General features: G+C 40.7%; 1 protein-coding gene across 2 annotated transcripts in view; it reads left to right on the top strand.

Annotated features, from left to right (window-relative positions):
* Positions 1 to 2,667: 2,667 nt before the first annotated feature.
* SMAD1 (SMAD family member 1) overlaps positions 2,668 to 18,198 on the top strand; it is a 39,647-nt gene continuing 24,116 nt past the window's right edge. For both annotated transcript variants that reach the window (XM_065404732.1, XM_065404733.1), the window contains exon 1: positions 2,668 to 3,093. In XM_065404732.1, coding sequence (XP_065260804.1) covers positions 2,694 to 3,093 — 400 coding nt within the window. In that variant the 5' untranslated portion in view covers positions 2,668 to 2,693. The remainder of the gene's footprint in view (positions 3,094 to 18,198) is intronic.

Below are 18,198 nucleotides of genomic sequence, written 5' to 3' on the forward strand. Positions count from 1 at the left end.
GTTGATACATATGGCAAAGCCACTGAATAAACTGGTGACAAGTCCTCATTCTGGCAGAGTCCATTAAATAAATGTAAAAATATATCTGGTGACACATAGCTTCTGTCATTTTAAAGATATCTCTTGTTATGTACCAACAATTAATGCTGAAGACTTGGTGTATGATTCTGTTCAAAACTGCATGTGATTACATCTCGTTGCTTTTAATTTGTCTTGTTTTTTTCCCCGGATGGCAACAGTTTACCCCAGTTATCTAAAATTGTCTTTTCATCATAACTTTTCTGATGAACTTCATGATTTAAAATAACAACCTGAAACTATCATGTGGCCCCTGGGAGGGGTCCATATGAAGTCATGATGGCTACTTTCTACAGCCCGCATGTGTGGCTTGCATTTTTTTTAATGTGACATGGGTATTGACAAAGAGATCCTTGGTTTTAAAACTTTTGTGTTAAGTTTTAAGTCAGTCTTTGAAATGAAAAATAACTTATTGAGATGAACAAGCTGACCTAATTTATTTCAGGTCACAGTATTCACAAACTCTCTAGTTGCAGTGGTTTTCAAACTCTGGTCCCTATATCACTGGTGGTCTGCAGAATGCTGGATGGTCATGTGCTGCTGGCTCTCCTTGTTATCAGCTGCTAAGATGAAGACAGCTAAAAATACTTTTTCCACCTAAGCATTTGCTATAAACTCCATAGGGCTGTTAAATTTGTGAATGGAAGGCAGGGTGGGTTGATTTAAATCATAAATTTTAATCATGATTTAAATCAGCAAGAAGGAAACCTTGATTTAACTAATGTATTGTAGTTGTTTTGCCTTTTTTATATACAAACTCTCGAAATAGCTCCTTCCCTTTTTGTTTTATAAAGACAGATTGAGTCTTATTGGCTGGTAACATTAAAACATTGATTAACTAAACATAGCTTTTACACTAAATTTGGTACTTTTTTTGCTAACCAGGAAGATATACTGTATCTACAGACATTTATTTAAGCAGTAATCTAGTTTTAACAGATTTATTCAGGTTCTTGTTTATATTTTTACTGTTAGAAAATGGTGAATGATTCATTTACTAGCTTAATTTTTTACTTTTGATTTGATTTGCAACAAGCTGTTTGCGTAGAAATTGGATTTCTTTTAAAATGCACTAAACCAGGGATTTCAAACTCAAATCACCATGAGGGCCACATGAGGATTACATTGGCCCGAGGGCCGCATCACTGATACCTTTTCATATAAAGATACAAAAGCCTGCACCAACCCCCCCACTCCATCCCTTCCATGAGGCCCCACCCCTTCCTCGCCCGCATTCCAACCCCTTCCCCAAAGTCCCCACCCTTGCCCTGCCTCTTCTCTGCCTCCCCTGAGCACATGGCTCCCCACTCCTCTCCTTCCCCCCCCCTAAAGCGCTAAGCGCCACCAAACAGTTGTAGGCAGAGAAGCGGGGACACGGCGCACTGGGGAGGGAGGGGAGAGGAGGCAGTGAGTGAGGGGAGCTTGGCGGCCACAGGAAATAACTCTGGGGGCTGTGTGTTTGAGACCCATGCACTAAACGAACCTTCCCCCCCCCCCCCAGTAAAATCACTTTAAATGTGCTGGTTACACCAAAGGGGGCAAAACCTAATCAAACATGTTTTTTATTTAAAACTGATCTTAATAAACGGAGGAGATACTATCTGTAGTTAGTGAATTGAACTGATTATTTCTGGTTACTATGTCCTTCAAGATTTTTTAGAACTAGTAGATCTCATCAGCTCACACCATGGTGTTTTTTTTTTCCCCCCCCTTAGACATAAGAAGAGAAACTTTCCTGCTTTTTCCTACTCCAATTTGATTTTCTTAATTTTGAATGAACTAGTCATTGAACTGAACTAGTTGAATAAACTAAAATGAAGAAAATATTCTTTTGGACCTGCAAAACAGGCTACTGCTGCTATTATTATTAATAATAATATTTAAGCTGGTTTAGAACTTCAACAAACTCTGAGTCCTGGTGCTTATCCAGTGACTTCTATTGGTTCAGTGATTTGCCTTTTTAAAAAACTTCAGCAGCACACATGTACAGTGTAGTATTAAATTTAATGTAACTGATCATCATAGTGAGTTTAGGCCTTAACATAAATTGTCATAACTTCAGATTTAATTTATTTCGGTTTATTTTAAAAAGGGAAATGTGTGCAATTATCAATGGTAAGAGAAGTGGTCTGTGAAACTCACTCAGTGTCAAGATGTGGTTCACGCTGAAGTATTTGAGAACCCCTCCTCCAGTGTCATGTGCACAAATCGATCTATGTTCTGTAATAACTTGGATGCTGCCAGTTTAGTCAGATTCTGAAGGCTGTCAGCACTTGGATATGTGGGGTTTTTTGTTTGTGTGTTTTATCATTCCACTTTCACATCTAGACATGTTTAATTGTTGTCACTTACTAAAAACAAATTCTCTTCTCTCTTCCCCCCCCCCCCCCTCCTTTAGGCGCTGGACTTCAGTTTGAAACACAAAGATCACTTCTGTCAAGCTGGAATGTTAGTTTCAGTTTCTCGAGACTTCAGAATCAGAAAGCCAAAGGGAACAGTATAAATCCAGGCAAACCTTTGGTGCCCATTTATTTACAGGATCTGCTGAGTCCATTTTTCAGGGAGCAATCTTTTCTGTTGTTTCTTCGGTATCCAGTGTGACTGAGTTGATCACCATGAATGTGACAAGCTTATTCTCCTTCACAAGCCCAGCAGTTAAGAGGCTGCTGGGATGGAAGCAAGGGGATGAAGAAGAAAAATGGGCAGAGAAAGCTGTTGATGCATTAGTTAAAAAACTAAAGAAGAAAAAAGGTGCTATGGAGGAACTGGAAAAAGCATTAAGCTGTCCAGGTCAGCCCAGCAACTGTGTTACAATTCCCCGTTCCCTGGATGGCAGGCTTCAAGTTTCGCACCGGAAAGGGCTACCACATGTAATTTACTGTAGAGTGTGGCGCTGGCCAGACCTCCAGAGCCATCATGAACTGAAACCACTGGAATGCTGTGAGTTTCCCTTCGGTTCAAAACAGAAGGAGGTTTGCATCAATCCCTATCACTACAAACGGGTGGAGAGTCCTGGTAAGTTTTTTTTCTCTCACTCTCAATTCTTATCTAGATAGTAACATACAAATCTAGTAATTAAAGTGATCAGATGGCTGGTATCCTATTAAACTTAAGCAAATATGAATGTCACGTCCCAGACTATTCATAATTTCAAAGAGAAGTGATAATACAGTAGCTTGCTCTTTCACATGCTGGGGGCTATAAATGTGTGTAAACGTGTTCTATGGCTATACGGAAGGATGGTCTGAACACAGGACTGGGAGTCAGGAGGTCTATCTTCTCCTAGCTTGGCCACTAAGTTTAATATTAGGTTAGTCATTCACCCTCTCCATACATGTTTTATACAGGCTTGCAGATTAATGAATCCTAAAGTGCTCTGAAGGTCAACATTAGTCAGGTAACTCTTTTTTTTTTTTTTTTGCAAATATGGCTCGATGTGCAGACTTGTAATTCTCACAAAAAAATAAAAATATAGGCAACCATTTGGCCAAGTCAGAATTTTCATTCTCAAAGAGATCCTTTCATCTTTATATCCTTGAGGTTCAGAAGGGGGACAACCAATTGGGAGGATGGTATGTGGCTGTTACTAGGTGATTCCACAAAGGAATCATTATATTTATCAGTGGAACAGCACTTTAGGGCAGCAAAGTGTCTTTCTGTGGAATGTAGCGCTGTGGGAAAATGTGGCATATACGTGTACAAACTTCATAGCAGTGATTTGGACCTTCCAGATCAGAGTTGAACTCTAGCTACTGGCACAATCTTTACTATAGTTCTGTAGTTGCATTTCTGTATTCTTTCTAGAAGGGTTCACAATTTGGCTTATAATGCTTTAGTGACCAATAGTTTTTTTTTTTCTAAATACACATACATAATTTTAAAATCCATTTCATGCACTTTACAGATGTGTTGGTTTCCCCCCCCTTTTTTCCACTCTTAAAATGTAAAATCCTTGTTTGGCACCACCTCCTTCTGTTCTTGCCTTCTTAAGGCACTAATCCTGCGAACACTTTTTAAGCACAGGCTTTATTTGCTTGTGTGAGTAGTCCAATTCAGTTCACTGGAAGTATTCACATGAATTAAGTTATGCATATGCTTAAGTATTTGGGGCTTGTCTACACAGGAGGCTTTAGTCACCACTGGTGTAGCTGTACAGATGTAGTTGCACCAGTGACAATCCCTAGTGTGGCGGTCCGTCTCGGAGGGAAGGACCTGCCGCTGAAGTCCCGCCGAAGAAGAAAGCGGTGCGGTGGAGCTGCCGCCCACCGCGATCGCGGCTTTTTTTTTTCCCCCCGCCCCCCGCCGCTTGGGATGGCAAAAACCCTGGAGCCGTCCCTGGTGGCTGCAATGAACTAGTAGTTCCTCATGGCTTATATTTGTGCAGTGCATCTATACTAGGGATTTGTACCAGCAATTATATCTGCATAGCTACATGGGTAGCTAAAAACTACAGTGTAGATACCACCTTATATTTCAAGGTGGTTGGTTGTTTTTTTTTTTTTTTTTTTTTTTTTTTTTTTTTTTTTTTTTTGCAGCTCTGTTTTGTAATGTGCAATGCATATTTATGGTGCTATATACTATTTCCTTTCAGCATTTAAGTATGTATTTGGAAACAATCCAGACAGCTAAACTAATACCACAACATGCACATTTTATGCAGCAGAAGCTTAAAGAATGGTCCTATGTGAGAAACCTAGTTATAAACTCTTAGTTTTCTGCTCTTTAGACATGAGATATTAAAATGAGCAGTTGTCCCTGACTATGTCCTTTATGCATAGACAGTTGGATCAGATGTGTTCTGTATCCCAATGTACTGAAGGCTTCGTTTCCTTAAGATTTTTTTTTTTTTAATATAAAGTCATTTAGCAATAATAGGACTTTTGCTATTAGAACATGTTACTTAACATTATGCTAACTCTTCTTGATTTAATGTTGGCAACAGCTTACTGGTTTGGTGTTTGAGAATGTTCTCATCTGGTTGCACAGTATTTTTTTTTAAAAAAGAAACTACAAAAATGTCATAATGCTGCAGCAAGATAGGCAAATAAAATATACAGTAAACCCTCCAATGTAACATCTAAAATGTGCCATCAAGGTTGTATCTGGTAGCTTACAAACCATCCATTTACTTATCTTCCTGGATTTAGTGTCATTGTCACTTTTATTCAGTTTTGTTATTTTAAATAGTGTCTTAAGGAAATAAAGCTAAGATTGTACATTTTGACTCCTGGACACTCATTTAAAGAAATGTTATCCAGATACAGTTAAATATTTGAATGCAAAGATTTTAGTTGAGCAGTAAAAAAAAAAAAAAAAAAAAAGCCCCACTTTACTTTCTCTAGTTCTCATCCTAAGGGAAAACTACACTCTTGGTGAATCGCCTTATAGGCTCCAGTTTCTTAGGGCATTTTCCCAGCTAAAGGGAGGACAGAACATATTCAAATACTTAGGAGGCCATGGAAATGTTCAAAAGCTCACACAAGCCTTGTGCAGTCCTCTCACTCAAAATATTCTGGAAATAACTGCCGAACAGAATGCAGTTTGAACTTGAACTTGTGCTTAAATGTTTTGCTGAGTCAGGGCTTTAGGGCCTGATCTAAAGGCCACTGAAGACAACTAGGGCAGTGGTTCTCAACCAAGGGTATACGTACCCCTGGGGGTATGCAGAGGTCTTCCAGGAGGTACATCAACTCATCTAGATATTTTGCCTAGTTTTACAACAGGCTACATAAAAAGCACTAGCGAAGTCAGTACAAACTAAAATTTCATACAAACAATGACTTATTTATACTGCTCTGTATACTATACACTGAAATGTAAGTTCAATATTTATATTCCAATCTATTTATTTTATAATTATATGGTAAAAATGAGAAAGTTAAGCAATTTTTCAGTAATAGTTTGCTGACACTTTTTTGTATTTTTAATGTCTGATTTTTTGTAAGCAAATAGTCTTTAAGTGAAGTGATACTTGCGTGTACACAAGACAAATCAGACTCCCGAAAAGGGTACACTACTCTGGAAAGGTTGAGAGCCACTGAATTAGCGTATGTCTACATAGCAATTACACACCCATGGCTGGCCTGGGTCAGCTGCCTTTGGTTTGCGGGGCTCGGGCTGTAAAATTGCAGGGTGGATGTTTGGGCTCGGGCAGAGGTCTGAGCCCAAACATCTACCCTGCAATTTTACAGGCCTGCAGCCTGAGCCCCGCAAGCCCCAGTCAGCTGACCCGGGCCGCTGCGGCTGTTTAATCATTGTGTAGACATATCCTTAGTCTTTCTATTGACTTTGGTGGAATTTGGATCAGGGCCTTCTTCTCCCTGAACCTCAGTTTCCCATCTGTAAAATGGGGAGATGTCCCTTCCACTCTTCACCTGTTATAAAAGGAAATATAAAATTATGATGGACACAAGGAAACTAAACGTTTTATTATCATTGTCAGTAGTAATAGTATTACAGTAGCACCGAGGACTCCTAATCATGGACCAAGACCCCTTTGAGCTCAACTCTGTACCAACACCCAGTAGAACAGAACGATAGTCCCTGCCCCAAAGCGCTTACAATCCAAGTAAAAGACGAGACAACAGAGAGATGGGAGAGTACAAGGAAACAATGAGACAATATTGTCTAAATATTCAAGACAGCCATGCGGTGGTGGAAGGTGTAAAACACACTAGCTGAGTGAGCAATATAATGACGATAAATGGCATATTAGTTCCATTGTTTTGGGGGGTGGAATACTTAAGAGGGGATCAGTTAAATGGAAAGCCAAGGGAAGTAGGAGTGAGGGGAGCAGTGCAGGGGAGGAGAGGGTAAGGACAGACAGGAATGGAGTTAAGCAGAGGTGAAGAGAATGGGAGTGGGAGATCTGGCAGTTTATAATTAAAATAGAGCACTGTTCTGAGACCTGTGCAACGTCTAGACATGATAGTTTAAAAATTCTAGCACGGGGGTGTCAGGAGGAGGAGGAGGAGGGATGGATTTCATGTTTTATTACAGTTGGTGGGCTGGGATATAAACTCAGGACTTTGTACTCTCCTCAATGCACAGTTGATGTCCCACTGATGTTTGTGGGATGTTTGCAGAGAGATCTAAGGGAGAATACAGCTTTTCTGTATCAACTTAAGTTGTATTTATTATTCAGTATCTTCTTGGCCCATTCAGTACCCTGAGTGGTTGGTTGTGTTTTGGTTTTGGTCTGCTCCTTGGTTTCTCTTCCTTTCTCTGTTTCTGTCCTCTTCTGTCTGTCAGGTTTCCTCAGTTGTTCCCTCTTCATTTTCTTCCCTGTAGCTATCTTCAGTTCCTACCCCCTTTAAGGTTTTCACTCTCATTTTCCCTGTTTCATCTTCTAACATTCTCAGGAATGAATAGTTGATGGTGATGATGATGAAATGTAAGTGGTACCAAAATTTCACTACCTCGGGTGTGCTGATTTGGCCCATGGGTCATATGTTTGACACCCTTCCTCTAAAATAACGGTGGAGGCTTTTACTCATATGGACAAGGTGCAAAGTAGGGGGAATTGTATACTTGTGTGTGTGTGTGTGTATTTTTATGCAGAGTCATTTGTGTGTGTGTGTGTGTGTGTGTGTGTGTATATATATATATATATATATATATATATATATATATATATATATATATATATATATATATATATATATATATATATATATATATATATATATATATATATATATGCACACATTTTCCATTTCGATATCCTATTTGGGGTTTTTTGAAAAGCTGGTTCATAATAAAATAAATCTACCCTTGATATGTATAAAATCACACATCACTCTACACTGGGGAATGAAGGCCACAAATTTTTATGGACACTTCTTTTTAAAACTTGTGGTGCTAAAGTGATACTCATCTCTTATACACAAGATGAACATATAGATTTTAGAAAATACGTACAGATTTGAAAAATCTCAATTCTAACTCCAGATGTGTTTTTTTTTTTTTTTTTTACTTTTTAAAATTAAAATATCACATTCAAATAAGGGTTTTTTTTTAAAAGCAACAAACAGGAGGCTGAAAATATAACAGTTGGCTGTTATGAGACACTGGGGGAAGGGCAGGAGAGGAGGCTCCTGGGAATTTTAAGCCTGGAGAATCTAGGCTTTGTTGAAAGCATGCTTCTTCGTAGACTGGTATAAGGAAGAAAATGCTGAGGGAAGCTTGTCATCTGGCAAACAGATATAAATTGTTGGAAAGAAGTACCTTCTACAAGCGTGTTGGAATAGCTCAATTGTTGTCATTTTATGCAGAGTCATTTGTATGCTGCACACTTGCTAGTGCAGACAATGGTGTACTTAATGGCTATATCATATCTGACTGGCTGCTTTTGGCAGGGCAAGGCAAAGCTTTTAAAACTTGCACAAAACTTTTATTTAAGAACCTCTTGAAAAAATCTGACTGGCCTATTTAGCATGACTCAGTCTGTTTGCCTCTTTAAATTTCACTCCTTGATTTAGTTAAAGGTGACCTAAAGGCTGTTTTAAAAGCTGGGATTATGGTTTTTTGTGTGGCCGGAAGGGGGGAGAGAAGGTCGAGGGTTTATTTTTTCCTTCCCTTGGAAATATCAGGAATGACATCTCAAGTTTTGCTTGGGGAACTTGTTTGGGGGATCTTGGCACCTGTTGTCAACTCTCTTGCCTTAACTGAAGGAGGAGGGGTGTAATGAATCTTTAACCAAAGCTTCATTTCTCCCAATTGCTACTTAGTCTTTTGAGTTATATGGGGTGTAAAAACTTTTTTTTTTTTTTTTTTATAAACTGGAAACAGTTTGACCGAAAATCACTTTTACTATCTTGTCTCTTGCATTTTCATTTGACTAGTTTTCTGGTCATCATAGTCATCCAAGCGAGACAGGACCTGAGTTTCTAATGTATTTTAAAAACAGGCAGAAAAAATGGTTTAAAAAAACCAAACCTTAGGTTGTCTTTTATACATCATTCTGAAATTTTAAAAACAGTAGTCATACTCATGGTATGGAATAACCATGAGAGATAACTGGAACATCTAAAACAGCTAAATGAGTTTGAGAATCTAAGCTAATTAATTTGCTAGCAGAAATTTCTAATCCATAATTTTTTAATTTAACTTTTTTTCTGATATTTACTCATGTGAAGGAGGGTGGTTATGTACAATACACGAAGTCTTCCTTTTTGGCAATCCCTTGCACTTTTGACTTTCTCCAAACCTGAGGTGACCATCAAATTCTAAGGACTGTTGAGAATTTAATATGCAGTCAGGCTAGGAAAAACCTTGTTGTCCATTAATCCAAGTAAACCCAATTCCTGCTCTGAATGATGTGGTGGGTGGTGGTGGTATTTTTATTGCAGTAGTTTGCAAAAGCAGTTGATGCCCTGTTGAATTAGGCACTGTAGATGCACACATAGCGAAAGGGTGACATAAAACATAATTACTCACAACTAGTTGCGCAAGTTGCTGATCTGAACTTCAAAAATCCTATAGGTATTGACTGGCTCACTGGTACATCTAATCTGAGGCTGAAAATAACTGGTCTGCTCCTGCTCCAGTTTCCTTGTAATAACCAATAACAAATGGATGAAATGGATGATTAGCTCAGCTGGCCTATTCCTTTTGTTAAACTCTTCCTCTGTGCAGCCAGTTGTGGCCTATGCCCTACGCTGAGGAGAGTTGATATGACTAGTAATGCATGTGCCCTGCCCAAATTGCCATATGAAGCACAACTGCCATTCGGTGGCCTTTACTGGGAAACTGAAGTAAGAGGCCAGTTTTTATTTTCAGTCTGAAGACTGATGTTCCAGTCAGTCAGCACACCTGGGATTCGAAGTGCAGGTCAGTTAAGGGTAGGAAGCAACATGCTAAATGTATAGGAGGCTTCTTGCTGCCTTAGCAGCAGAGGTCTGACTCTGAGAAACAGTAGCCATGTCATGCTGTCTTCATCCCCAGCATGGACTCCTCTCATGCCCTCCGCATGGTTCTTCAGATTTGGCTTGATCATTTTCCTGAGTAACTTGCTGTCTAAATCGAGCCTGTATAATCAGACACAGATGTGTGGTGTGTTGTGTTAGAGTGAAAAAGTATTTTATTTTTTTTCTCTGATCACAAAGGCAACCCTGTGATTCACCAGAGAGGAGAAAACCCTTAAGTGGTGACCGTCTTGGCTAAGCCAGTTTGAGATCCATATTGTCCTGAGATAAATCAACTTTAAAATGTGTCCTAGCTTGCATTTCGTCTCATGTTTCATTAAAAACTTGTTCGTGTATGTGTTAAAAATAATGAAACTTGTGCTGTGCCTCTGAAATTTGTACCCAAACTGGATTATGTTTTTTCCCCCCCATCCACCTTATGGGGATTTAAAAGGTTTTCTCTCTGGTCCTAGGATCACTATTTAGAAAACTTTACTGGTCCTGCAACTGTTTCTGGCCCTTTAAATATCATTTCATTCTTACCTATTATCTTGCTTTTTTCACTGCACTTCAATTCTGATGCAGTTTTAGCCAACCTAAAATCAGATCACTAAAATTAGTATTTTATCATTTGAACCTTGGGTTCCATACTTGGTATGCAGTTTCTGTTGGTGTGGTTTTTCTAGTGATTCTCAAGGTAACAGCTGCTAAATCATTTCAGAATTGAATTTGGGACCAAGAGAGAAGTGATAACAATTGGCAAACTTATTCTTAAGCACTACTATCTTGTGACCTATCTGGCTAGTGTAAGGATTCCAGGACTGATCAGTAACTCCCTCCTTCCAACACCTGGGAGAACTCTGATCAGCACTCAGTTCTCTGCTCTGTTTCCGGCCAGATGGGAAAGCTTTGATCAGGAAGACTAGAGGGAGCAGAGTGGACCAGCTGTGTGCAATACTCCCATACTGCCAGCACTTTTTGAGGGGAACATTAGACAGTAATAGAATTAGAGGTGGGGGAGGAAAGCAATGGGGAGAGACTATAAAAGAACAAGGGCAAAGGAGAAGCTGTTGCTGCTCCAGTCTGGAGAATGGAGAGGAAAAAAAATGAAGTGTCCTTTTCCAAGACAGAGAAGATAAATTGAGTGGAAATCATCCAAGAGGAGACAAGAAAATGGAGACAGGATGAATTAGAGGTTGAAGAAGAAAGGGATGGGAAGGGGGGTTGGAGACAGGGAGTTAGTCACTAGCTGACTTAAACAAGGAAAGGAAAAAACGGTCTGACTTTTGTGTTTAGTGAAATTCTTGTTTCTAGACTTTTTCCCCCCCCCCTCTATTAGGCATCCTATAGCTCTGCAAGTTCAGGGATGGGAGACTGCAGAGTGTCACTGGTGAGAGGATTTGTCATATTGCTTCATAATATTACTGTTGGGCGTAGCTTTAAAAATAGCATGCTACAACAGGTGTGTACAATTCTAGGATGTTTCCCCAAAATAGCAGACAACTGCCAGTTTATTTGGCAAGTGGTATTGAGCTTGCTTTCTTCTAATTTTTGCCAATTTCAGTTCTAAAATGCACCACTGAAAACAACTGGAAGGAAACCCAATTTGGGGGGAATATTTTTGTCATTCTCCAATGTGAACCAGAGAAGGGGATCCCATTATTGATGGATTTAATAAGAATAAATCCTTTTAAAAATTAACCAAATTCCTGTCAAATGTCACTCCAGACTTGAAGTTGCAAATCTTTTCACCTATATGGCAAATTGGTAGTGCTGCTTACAGGTGTAATGAGAAGCTCGATCACTTTAAATGTCCTTAAATTAACATACACTGTCAAACTATTAACTATCCACTACAGAACTGTCAGAATTACTTTTGCCACAAGCTAATAAGTGTTGCTTTAATCATAGGCATGTAATTAGTGCTGAATTCTGGAGACACTTTGAACAAATGTCAATTTCATGAATCAGTGGACATCCAAGTAAAGCCTCCAATGTTAACTGAGCATTATAATGCAGGAAACTTACTAATATTACTTGCCAAATGTGTTATATCAGATGTCTGATTTTAAAATTACAGTAAATGAAGCAACAAATGTTTTAAACTAAGTCTTCAGTAGCAAATATGCAAAATGACAAATCGAGCTATGAAGTCTACTGAAATTGAGAAATAAAGTTAAGAAAACCAGACTCTCAGCTGTCTCCTTGAATGAATAGCCTGGAATGTGTGCCTGTCTGATCATAGTCACCCAAAACAGACTGCTGGATGGCTATTAATGAGCCTTTCCATTTACAGTTACTGTAACTTAAGTCCTGTTGAAGCAAACAGCTAAAATCTTGGCACTTCTACTTCTGAGAAAAAGTAAAGCAAAGTTTCACCACCACATGGCATAGAAAAAACCTTGTTTGAACCAGGTGGTGTTAGAACAGCATAATTTAGCTAGGTCCTCTGAGACCAGCTTTGGATATAACAATATTAGTTATTGTTAAGAGCAACTTAATCCACAGTGTAGAAATGTAAGTGTCTTTATATTTGGGAACATGTCCTGTGGTTAAAGACTACTTATGCTTGCCAAGGAGAGTCTTGTTCTCTTGCACTATCTGAAACATTAAGTGCATCAAAACTTTCTTTCCACTCAGTATTTAACCTCTGCAAGGAAAAGAGGGTTCTTGGCAAAAGGTTCCAACCAGCACGCTCACATCAACTGTTTAACACTACAGATGCCAAAGAAAGTCAAGCAAATTCAACTTGAGTCCTCAACTTAAAATGCACTAAAACCATCTCTATTTAAACTGAGGGGCTGCTAGCCAGTATATCACACCTGATTTCAACTGCTGAGGAATCGAATAGGAGGGAGATGTGGGGTTTTTTTAATCTAAGACCTAAACCCTTTTAGAGTTTTATAGGCTAAAACTGTTACCATATGGATTTCCTTCTCATTCCTAATCATTCTTTTGCCACTTCATCCATACAAGATTTTCCATCTTGAATTATGAGCGCAAGCCCCACATTTCTATTTTCCCTTAGCTATTGATATTTCTCTTTGTTAAAAATTAAACTGCAGGTTTTGTTCTGAATTGAACATTTCAAATAAAACAGCAAGTGACTGTGGATACACACACACACACACACACACACACACACACACACACACACACACACACACACACACACACACACACACACACACTTTCAAGTGCATGTGTATGGTATATGGTACTGCCCAGAGACCCTGATTTGGGATAGGGGGCCCCAATGTGTCAGGAATTGCACAAATGCTCCTTTGACTGTACCATGACTTGACAGATGCATACTACAATCTTAATAGTTACTCCTATTCTGTGCCACTGTGTGTGTACGTAATTAATGAGCTGTGCATATTTTTAATTTTTTGAGCAGAAAAAGCTTCTGTTGAAAAGGTGCTGCAGTTCCACTTTTTGCCCACCAGAGGGCACTGTGGCAATAGAACAAAGCAACTGCTCCCAGCCAACTAGGGAAGAGAGAGAGAGCCTGCAGAGCCGCCTTCACAGCGCCTGTAGTGCCAGGTCAGGAGACAGGGGCTATGGGGAGACAGATTGTGTGGGGCTGCTGGGCGGTCAGACGGGCTTCTCAGGGCTAGTGGGGGAGGACAAAATGGGAGTGGAGGCGCAGGGCCACATGCGGATTGGGGGAGTGTGGCTGAGTGGGGATGGAGGGACACGTGCCTGACTGAATGGGAGAGGCTAGGGGTCAGCCAGGGTCTGCCTGGGGGAAGCTCCCTAACAGTCTCTCCCCACCCCCACCCCCACCCCCCCAAAAAACCTGTTCCATACTTTTCCCATCCATACCCAATAACCTTCCAAGTTCGCACCCAGGCTCCTTCCCAGCAATTATTTCCCTCTCCCTCAGCTCCTCCATTACCCGACTCCACCCAGCCTTTGCACTGCTTCTGGGGGATGTGGGAAATATGGTTCTGTATTATAGTTTAAATGAATTATTACTCAGAGCTCTGTATTAACATGCCTAGTAAGGAATCTTTGTCAAAAAATATTTACTGAATCTTTTTTGTTGTCTGTATTGTTACAGATATACTTGCTGACAGCTATTTTGAACTAAATTACCAAAAACAATTGAAACTGGTGTGATTATATTGTGTTGTTTTGACAAAGTATGCAGAATTTTGCAGAATTTGAAAATATTGTGCACAGAATTTAATTTTTTGGCACAGAATTCCACCAGGAGTAAATAGTGAAAATGCAACAGCAATTCATCGTCTTATTCATAACTTTTATGGGAAAATTGAAATTTGCATATGTACCTGGAGTTCAAGAAGTAGTTTAACATCATGGAGGATGGATGATCAAAGTATCTCTCCTTTCTCTTCCACTTCTCCCTTCCTCCCGTCTCCTCCATTCAGTTCTTGGCTTCTGAGATTCTGTCTCAAACAGAGAGAGGTTTACCAAAGTTTAGTTGCTAGCAGGTGGAGATAAATACAAAGCTGTGGGTGGCAAGGGAACTAAACCCTTTAATCTGCACTCATGTAGGATGATGGCAAAACCAAATGAGGGAGAAAACATGCCCTCACTTGAAAATGTTACAGGTCCTTCAATTGGATTAATTTTTACACTTCTAAACATGAAGATTTTAAAAAGGAAATTCAGATTTGTTCTTACTCCACTCATTTTGTTCTGTTCTGTGTTTCAGAAATAAAGTTGAAACTAAAATTGCACACATTTCACTCTCCTCTGGGTCTTAGAAGCATGCGCTGCGCTAGTTTATTTCACTACTATTGGTTGGACAACAGAATGAAGTAATGGAGAGACTCAACGTACAGAAAAACAGAGCACAAAGAATAGGGACCAATAGGTTTCCCCTAAACTACTTCCATAAAGATTACCATTACTATTGAAGTAAAAAATGCTACTGTAATTAGAAATTTCATTTGGCCATTTATGGCTTCTTGTTTCTGCTAGTTTGTGTGTGTTGGTACTGTAGGCTCTTTGATGAAATGGCCCTGTTGCTGTACTTTGTACAGCACCAAGCTCACGCTTGGAACTGAATGTGGTCATACTCTTATTTACTATGAACAGTGTCTCTGTAAATCTATATGTAAATATCAGTGTCTGACTCCAGATGCAAATTTACTCCATTTACGAATAAGATGTTTTTCTAGCTGCAGCTCTGCAAACTTAAACTTGAAATCTGAAAGTCAAGCCGGTCCCCCCCCAACCCCTTTTTTTATGCATTGAGTGGTAATAATTTGGCCTGTAGAACCTTTGTTTTATGTCCTTAATTAGACATGTACAATCCCCAGACTGCAGAAGCTGTCCGCAGTCTTCAGTGGGGTTGCGTAGCTTAATTAAGGACCAAATTTTAGACCTGGAGTTAAAAAAATAATAATCTGGTGTTTGAGAAGATCTAGAATCTAGCTCTTTGTTTTGTTGCTTTGTTGAGCTATTGCTCTAATTGGTAGATAAAAACCTTACTTTAATTAATGAAGCAGACAGATGTGACTCTCAGATCTGTCCAGTTTAGATGGTACCTTTTGTTAGCCATTTTTCTGAAAAGCACTTAATGAAATACATATTTCCCTCATTAAATAGTGATATCTGTATTAACAAGAAACAAGTTAAAGATTGTCTCAGGTAAAACTAATATTGTTGCTTCTCCCTGTATCTGTTCTTATTCATTGAGAAAGGAAAAGGGAGACATTTCTTCTACAAGCTATCACCTAGAGCAGTGTCCTTCAGGTTTCTCCACAGCAAAGCTATGCTCTACTGGTTTATTTTATTTTATAGCAACATTTGTGCTGGTTTAACACCGAATAACATGTTCTCCCATGCTTTCTCCCCTTCAATTATCCTTTTCTGCTGCACTGAGCCTCCGGAATTTGTTGTTCCATATGGTTCAGGTCTTCAACATAACCAGAAGCCTACAGACTTAAACTGGGGAGTAAGAATGGTTTGTGTTCACACTAGCGTTTTGAACTGTTACACATTCCTCCATACTTCTGAACAATCTCTGGCCATGTCTTCCCTGCACAATTAATTTGAGTGCAGATAACTGGAGTTAACTCCTTTCTTGAGTTGGCAGCTCTCACTCAGTTGGAAATAGCACTCCAACTGTCTAGTGTGTGTTAGGAGCTGCTAAGTTGTGCTAACTCAAGCTGTAGCCTGATGGGCCAGCCGACTCCTATTAAAAGCACCACGTGACTCAAGTTAAAGGATTTTGGGGTAAAGGGTATGGGGGGGCTTGAATTAGGGATAACACTGAGTTATAACTCTAACTCTGCAGTTAGATGGACCGGCTTTGCTTTGCTTTGTCTACCCTGTAGACTAGACGGAATTTTTAAAACATTTTGAAGAAATAATTGGCATTTATGTAATTGTAATAGAGCCTTCGGTGGCCAGGCAGCCTAGTAGCTAGATCATTAGTCAGAGGTGTTGGAGGAGGACCCAGACCCTCCCCAGGGCCTTGTGTAGTTAAACCCCTAAACAGAAGTTGATGGATTTGCCTCTCTGCCGGGGGGGGGGGGGGGGGGGCGGGGGCTTTCAAGACCTGTTTCCCTGAGCTACTTCCTATTAAAGTCTCTTTAATCTGGGGCAGGGCCCTGCTAGTTCAATTACCCCACAGTTTTGGGCTTAGCTGCAGGCTCCCTTTGGCAGGGGAAGGTTTACTTTCAGGCAGCCAAACATAGAGCTCCAGCCTTCTCGCCAGTCAGCCCCCAACTGAACCAGGCTCCCTTCTTCCCCCTTCAGGCCTGGCATTGGCTGCAGGTGTAGGGGGCCAGGCTAGCTGAGCCCACAGGTTTTCTTTAACTCCTACTGTGCTAGGTGGCAGTTACTCTGCTCCTTCACATATCCTTCCCCCCTTAGGACACAATTTGGGGTCTGCCTCCCCTCCCTCAACTGCTCTTCACCATCCCGTGAGAAGTTGTTGGCATTCAGATGGGCTCTCCCAGCTTGGTGCTGAATGAGGAAGGAGAAGGGCTGGAGGGGAGAGGTACTAGCTCATATTTCGGGGGTTTGTATCCTTCATGGCACGTGGCCAGCAGAAAGGGACATGATCAGTGACTAGTGTGAAGGGTGCACCCCAAAGGCGATAAGAGTGAATCCACAGCCCATTTTACTGGTAAGGCTTCTTTCTTGATTACGGAGTGGTCCTTCTCCCTCGGGAACAACTTCTGGCTAATGTATAAGATGGGGTATTCATCACCTCTGACTACCTGGGATAAAACAGTCCCTAGGCCCATGCCCGAGGCGTCCGTCTGTAACAAAACTCCTTGGTGAAGTTGGGGCTATACAAGACTGGTTCTCAACAAAGCTGGGCTTTCAGGGTTTGAAAAGCCTCCTCACAGACTGGTCCACTGGATCATTTTTGGGGCTCTTTCTTCAATAGATTAGAAAGAGGGGCTGCAATGGATGAGAACCCTGGAATAAAGCGGCGGTAGTATCCAGCCAGACCTAGAAACTGGTGTACTTGCTGCTTCGAGGAAGATGGGAGTTTGTCTGAAGGGCCTGGACCTTGCTAATCAAGGGTCAGTTTGTGCCCTTTCCCAAGGTGTACCCGAGGTAGGTGGTCTCATCCTTACCGAGGTAACATTTAGTGGGGCTTGCTGTCAGGCCAGCCTCGAGGGACTGTAGCACTGCGGTAATGTATTTCAAATGGGTCTACCAGTCATGACTATAGATCACCATGTCATCTAGGTACGCAGCTGCATACCGGCTATGGGGGTGAAGGACTCGGTCCATTAGTTGCTGAAATGTGGCTGGGGCCCCATGCAATCTCAAGGGTGTGGTCTGGAATTGAAAGCCTCAAGGTGGAGAAAGCTATCTTTTTCCTGGATGCAGGTGTGAGGGGGATCTGCCAATATCCCTGTAAGTCCAGAGTGGCTCATCTATGTGTGCCATCAGGTACGTGTTGAATTTTGATACTGCATTGACCTTGCAGAAGTCGATGCAAAATTGAGTGGTCCCATTGGATTTAGGGACCAGTACCACGGGGCTTCTCCAGACTCTTCGATCACCCCCAACACTAGCATTGAGTGGAGTTCCTGTTTCACAATCTACCTTAACTTCTGAGGCAGGGACCGAGGGTTTCCCCTGACCTTAACTCCCGGTTCCATCTGAATCTGATGGGTTATCAGGTGAGTCTGCCCTGGTAAGGTAGAGAACATGGAAGAGGAGAAGGCAGTGATCAATTGTTATGCCTGGTCTCTCTGCTCAGGGGTAAGGT

Source organism: Emys orbicularis, chromosome 5 (genome assembly GCF_028017835.1).
Source record: "Emys orbicularis isolate rEmyOrb1 chromosome 5, rEmyOrb1.hap1, whole genome shotgun sequence".
Classification (NCBI taxonomy): domain Eukaryota; kingdom Metazoa; phylum Chordata; order Testudines; family Emydidae; genus Emys; species Emys orbicularis.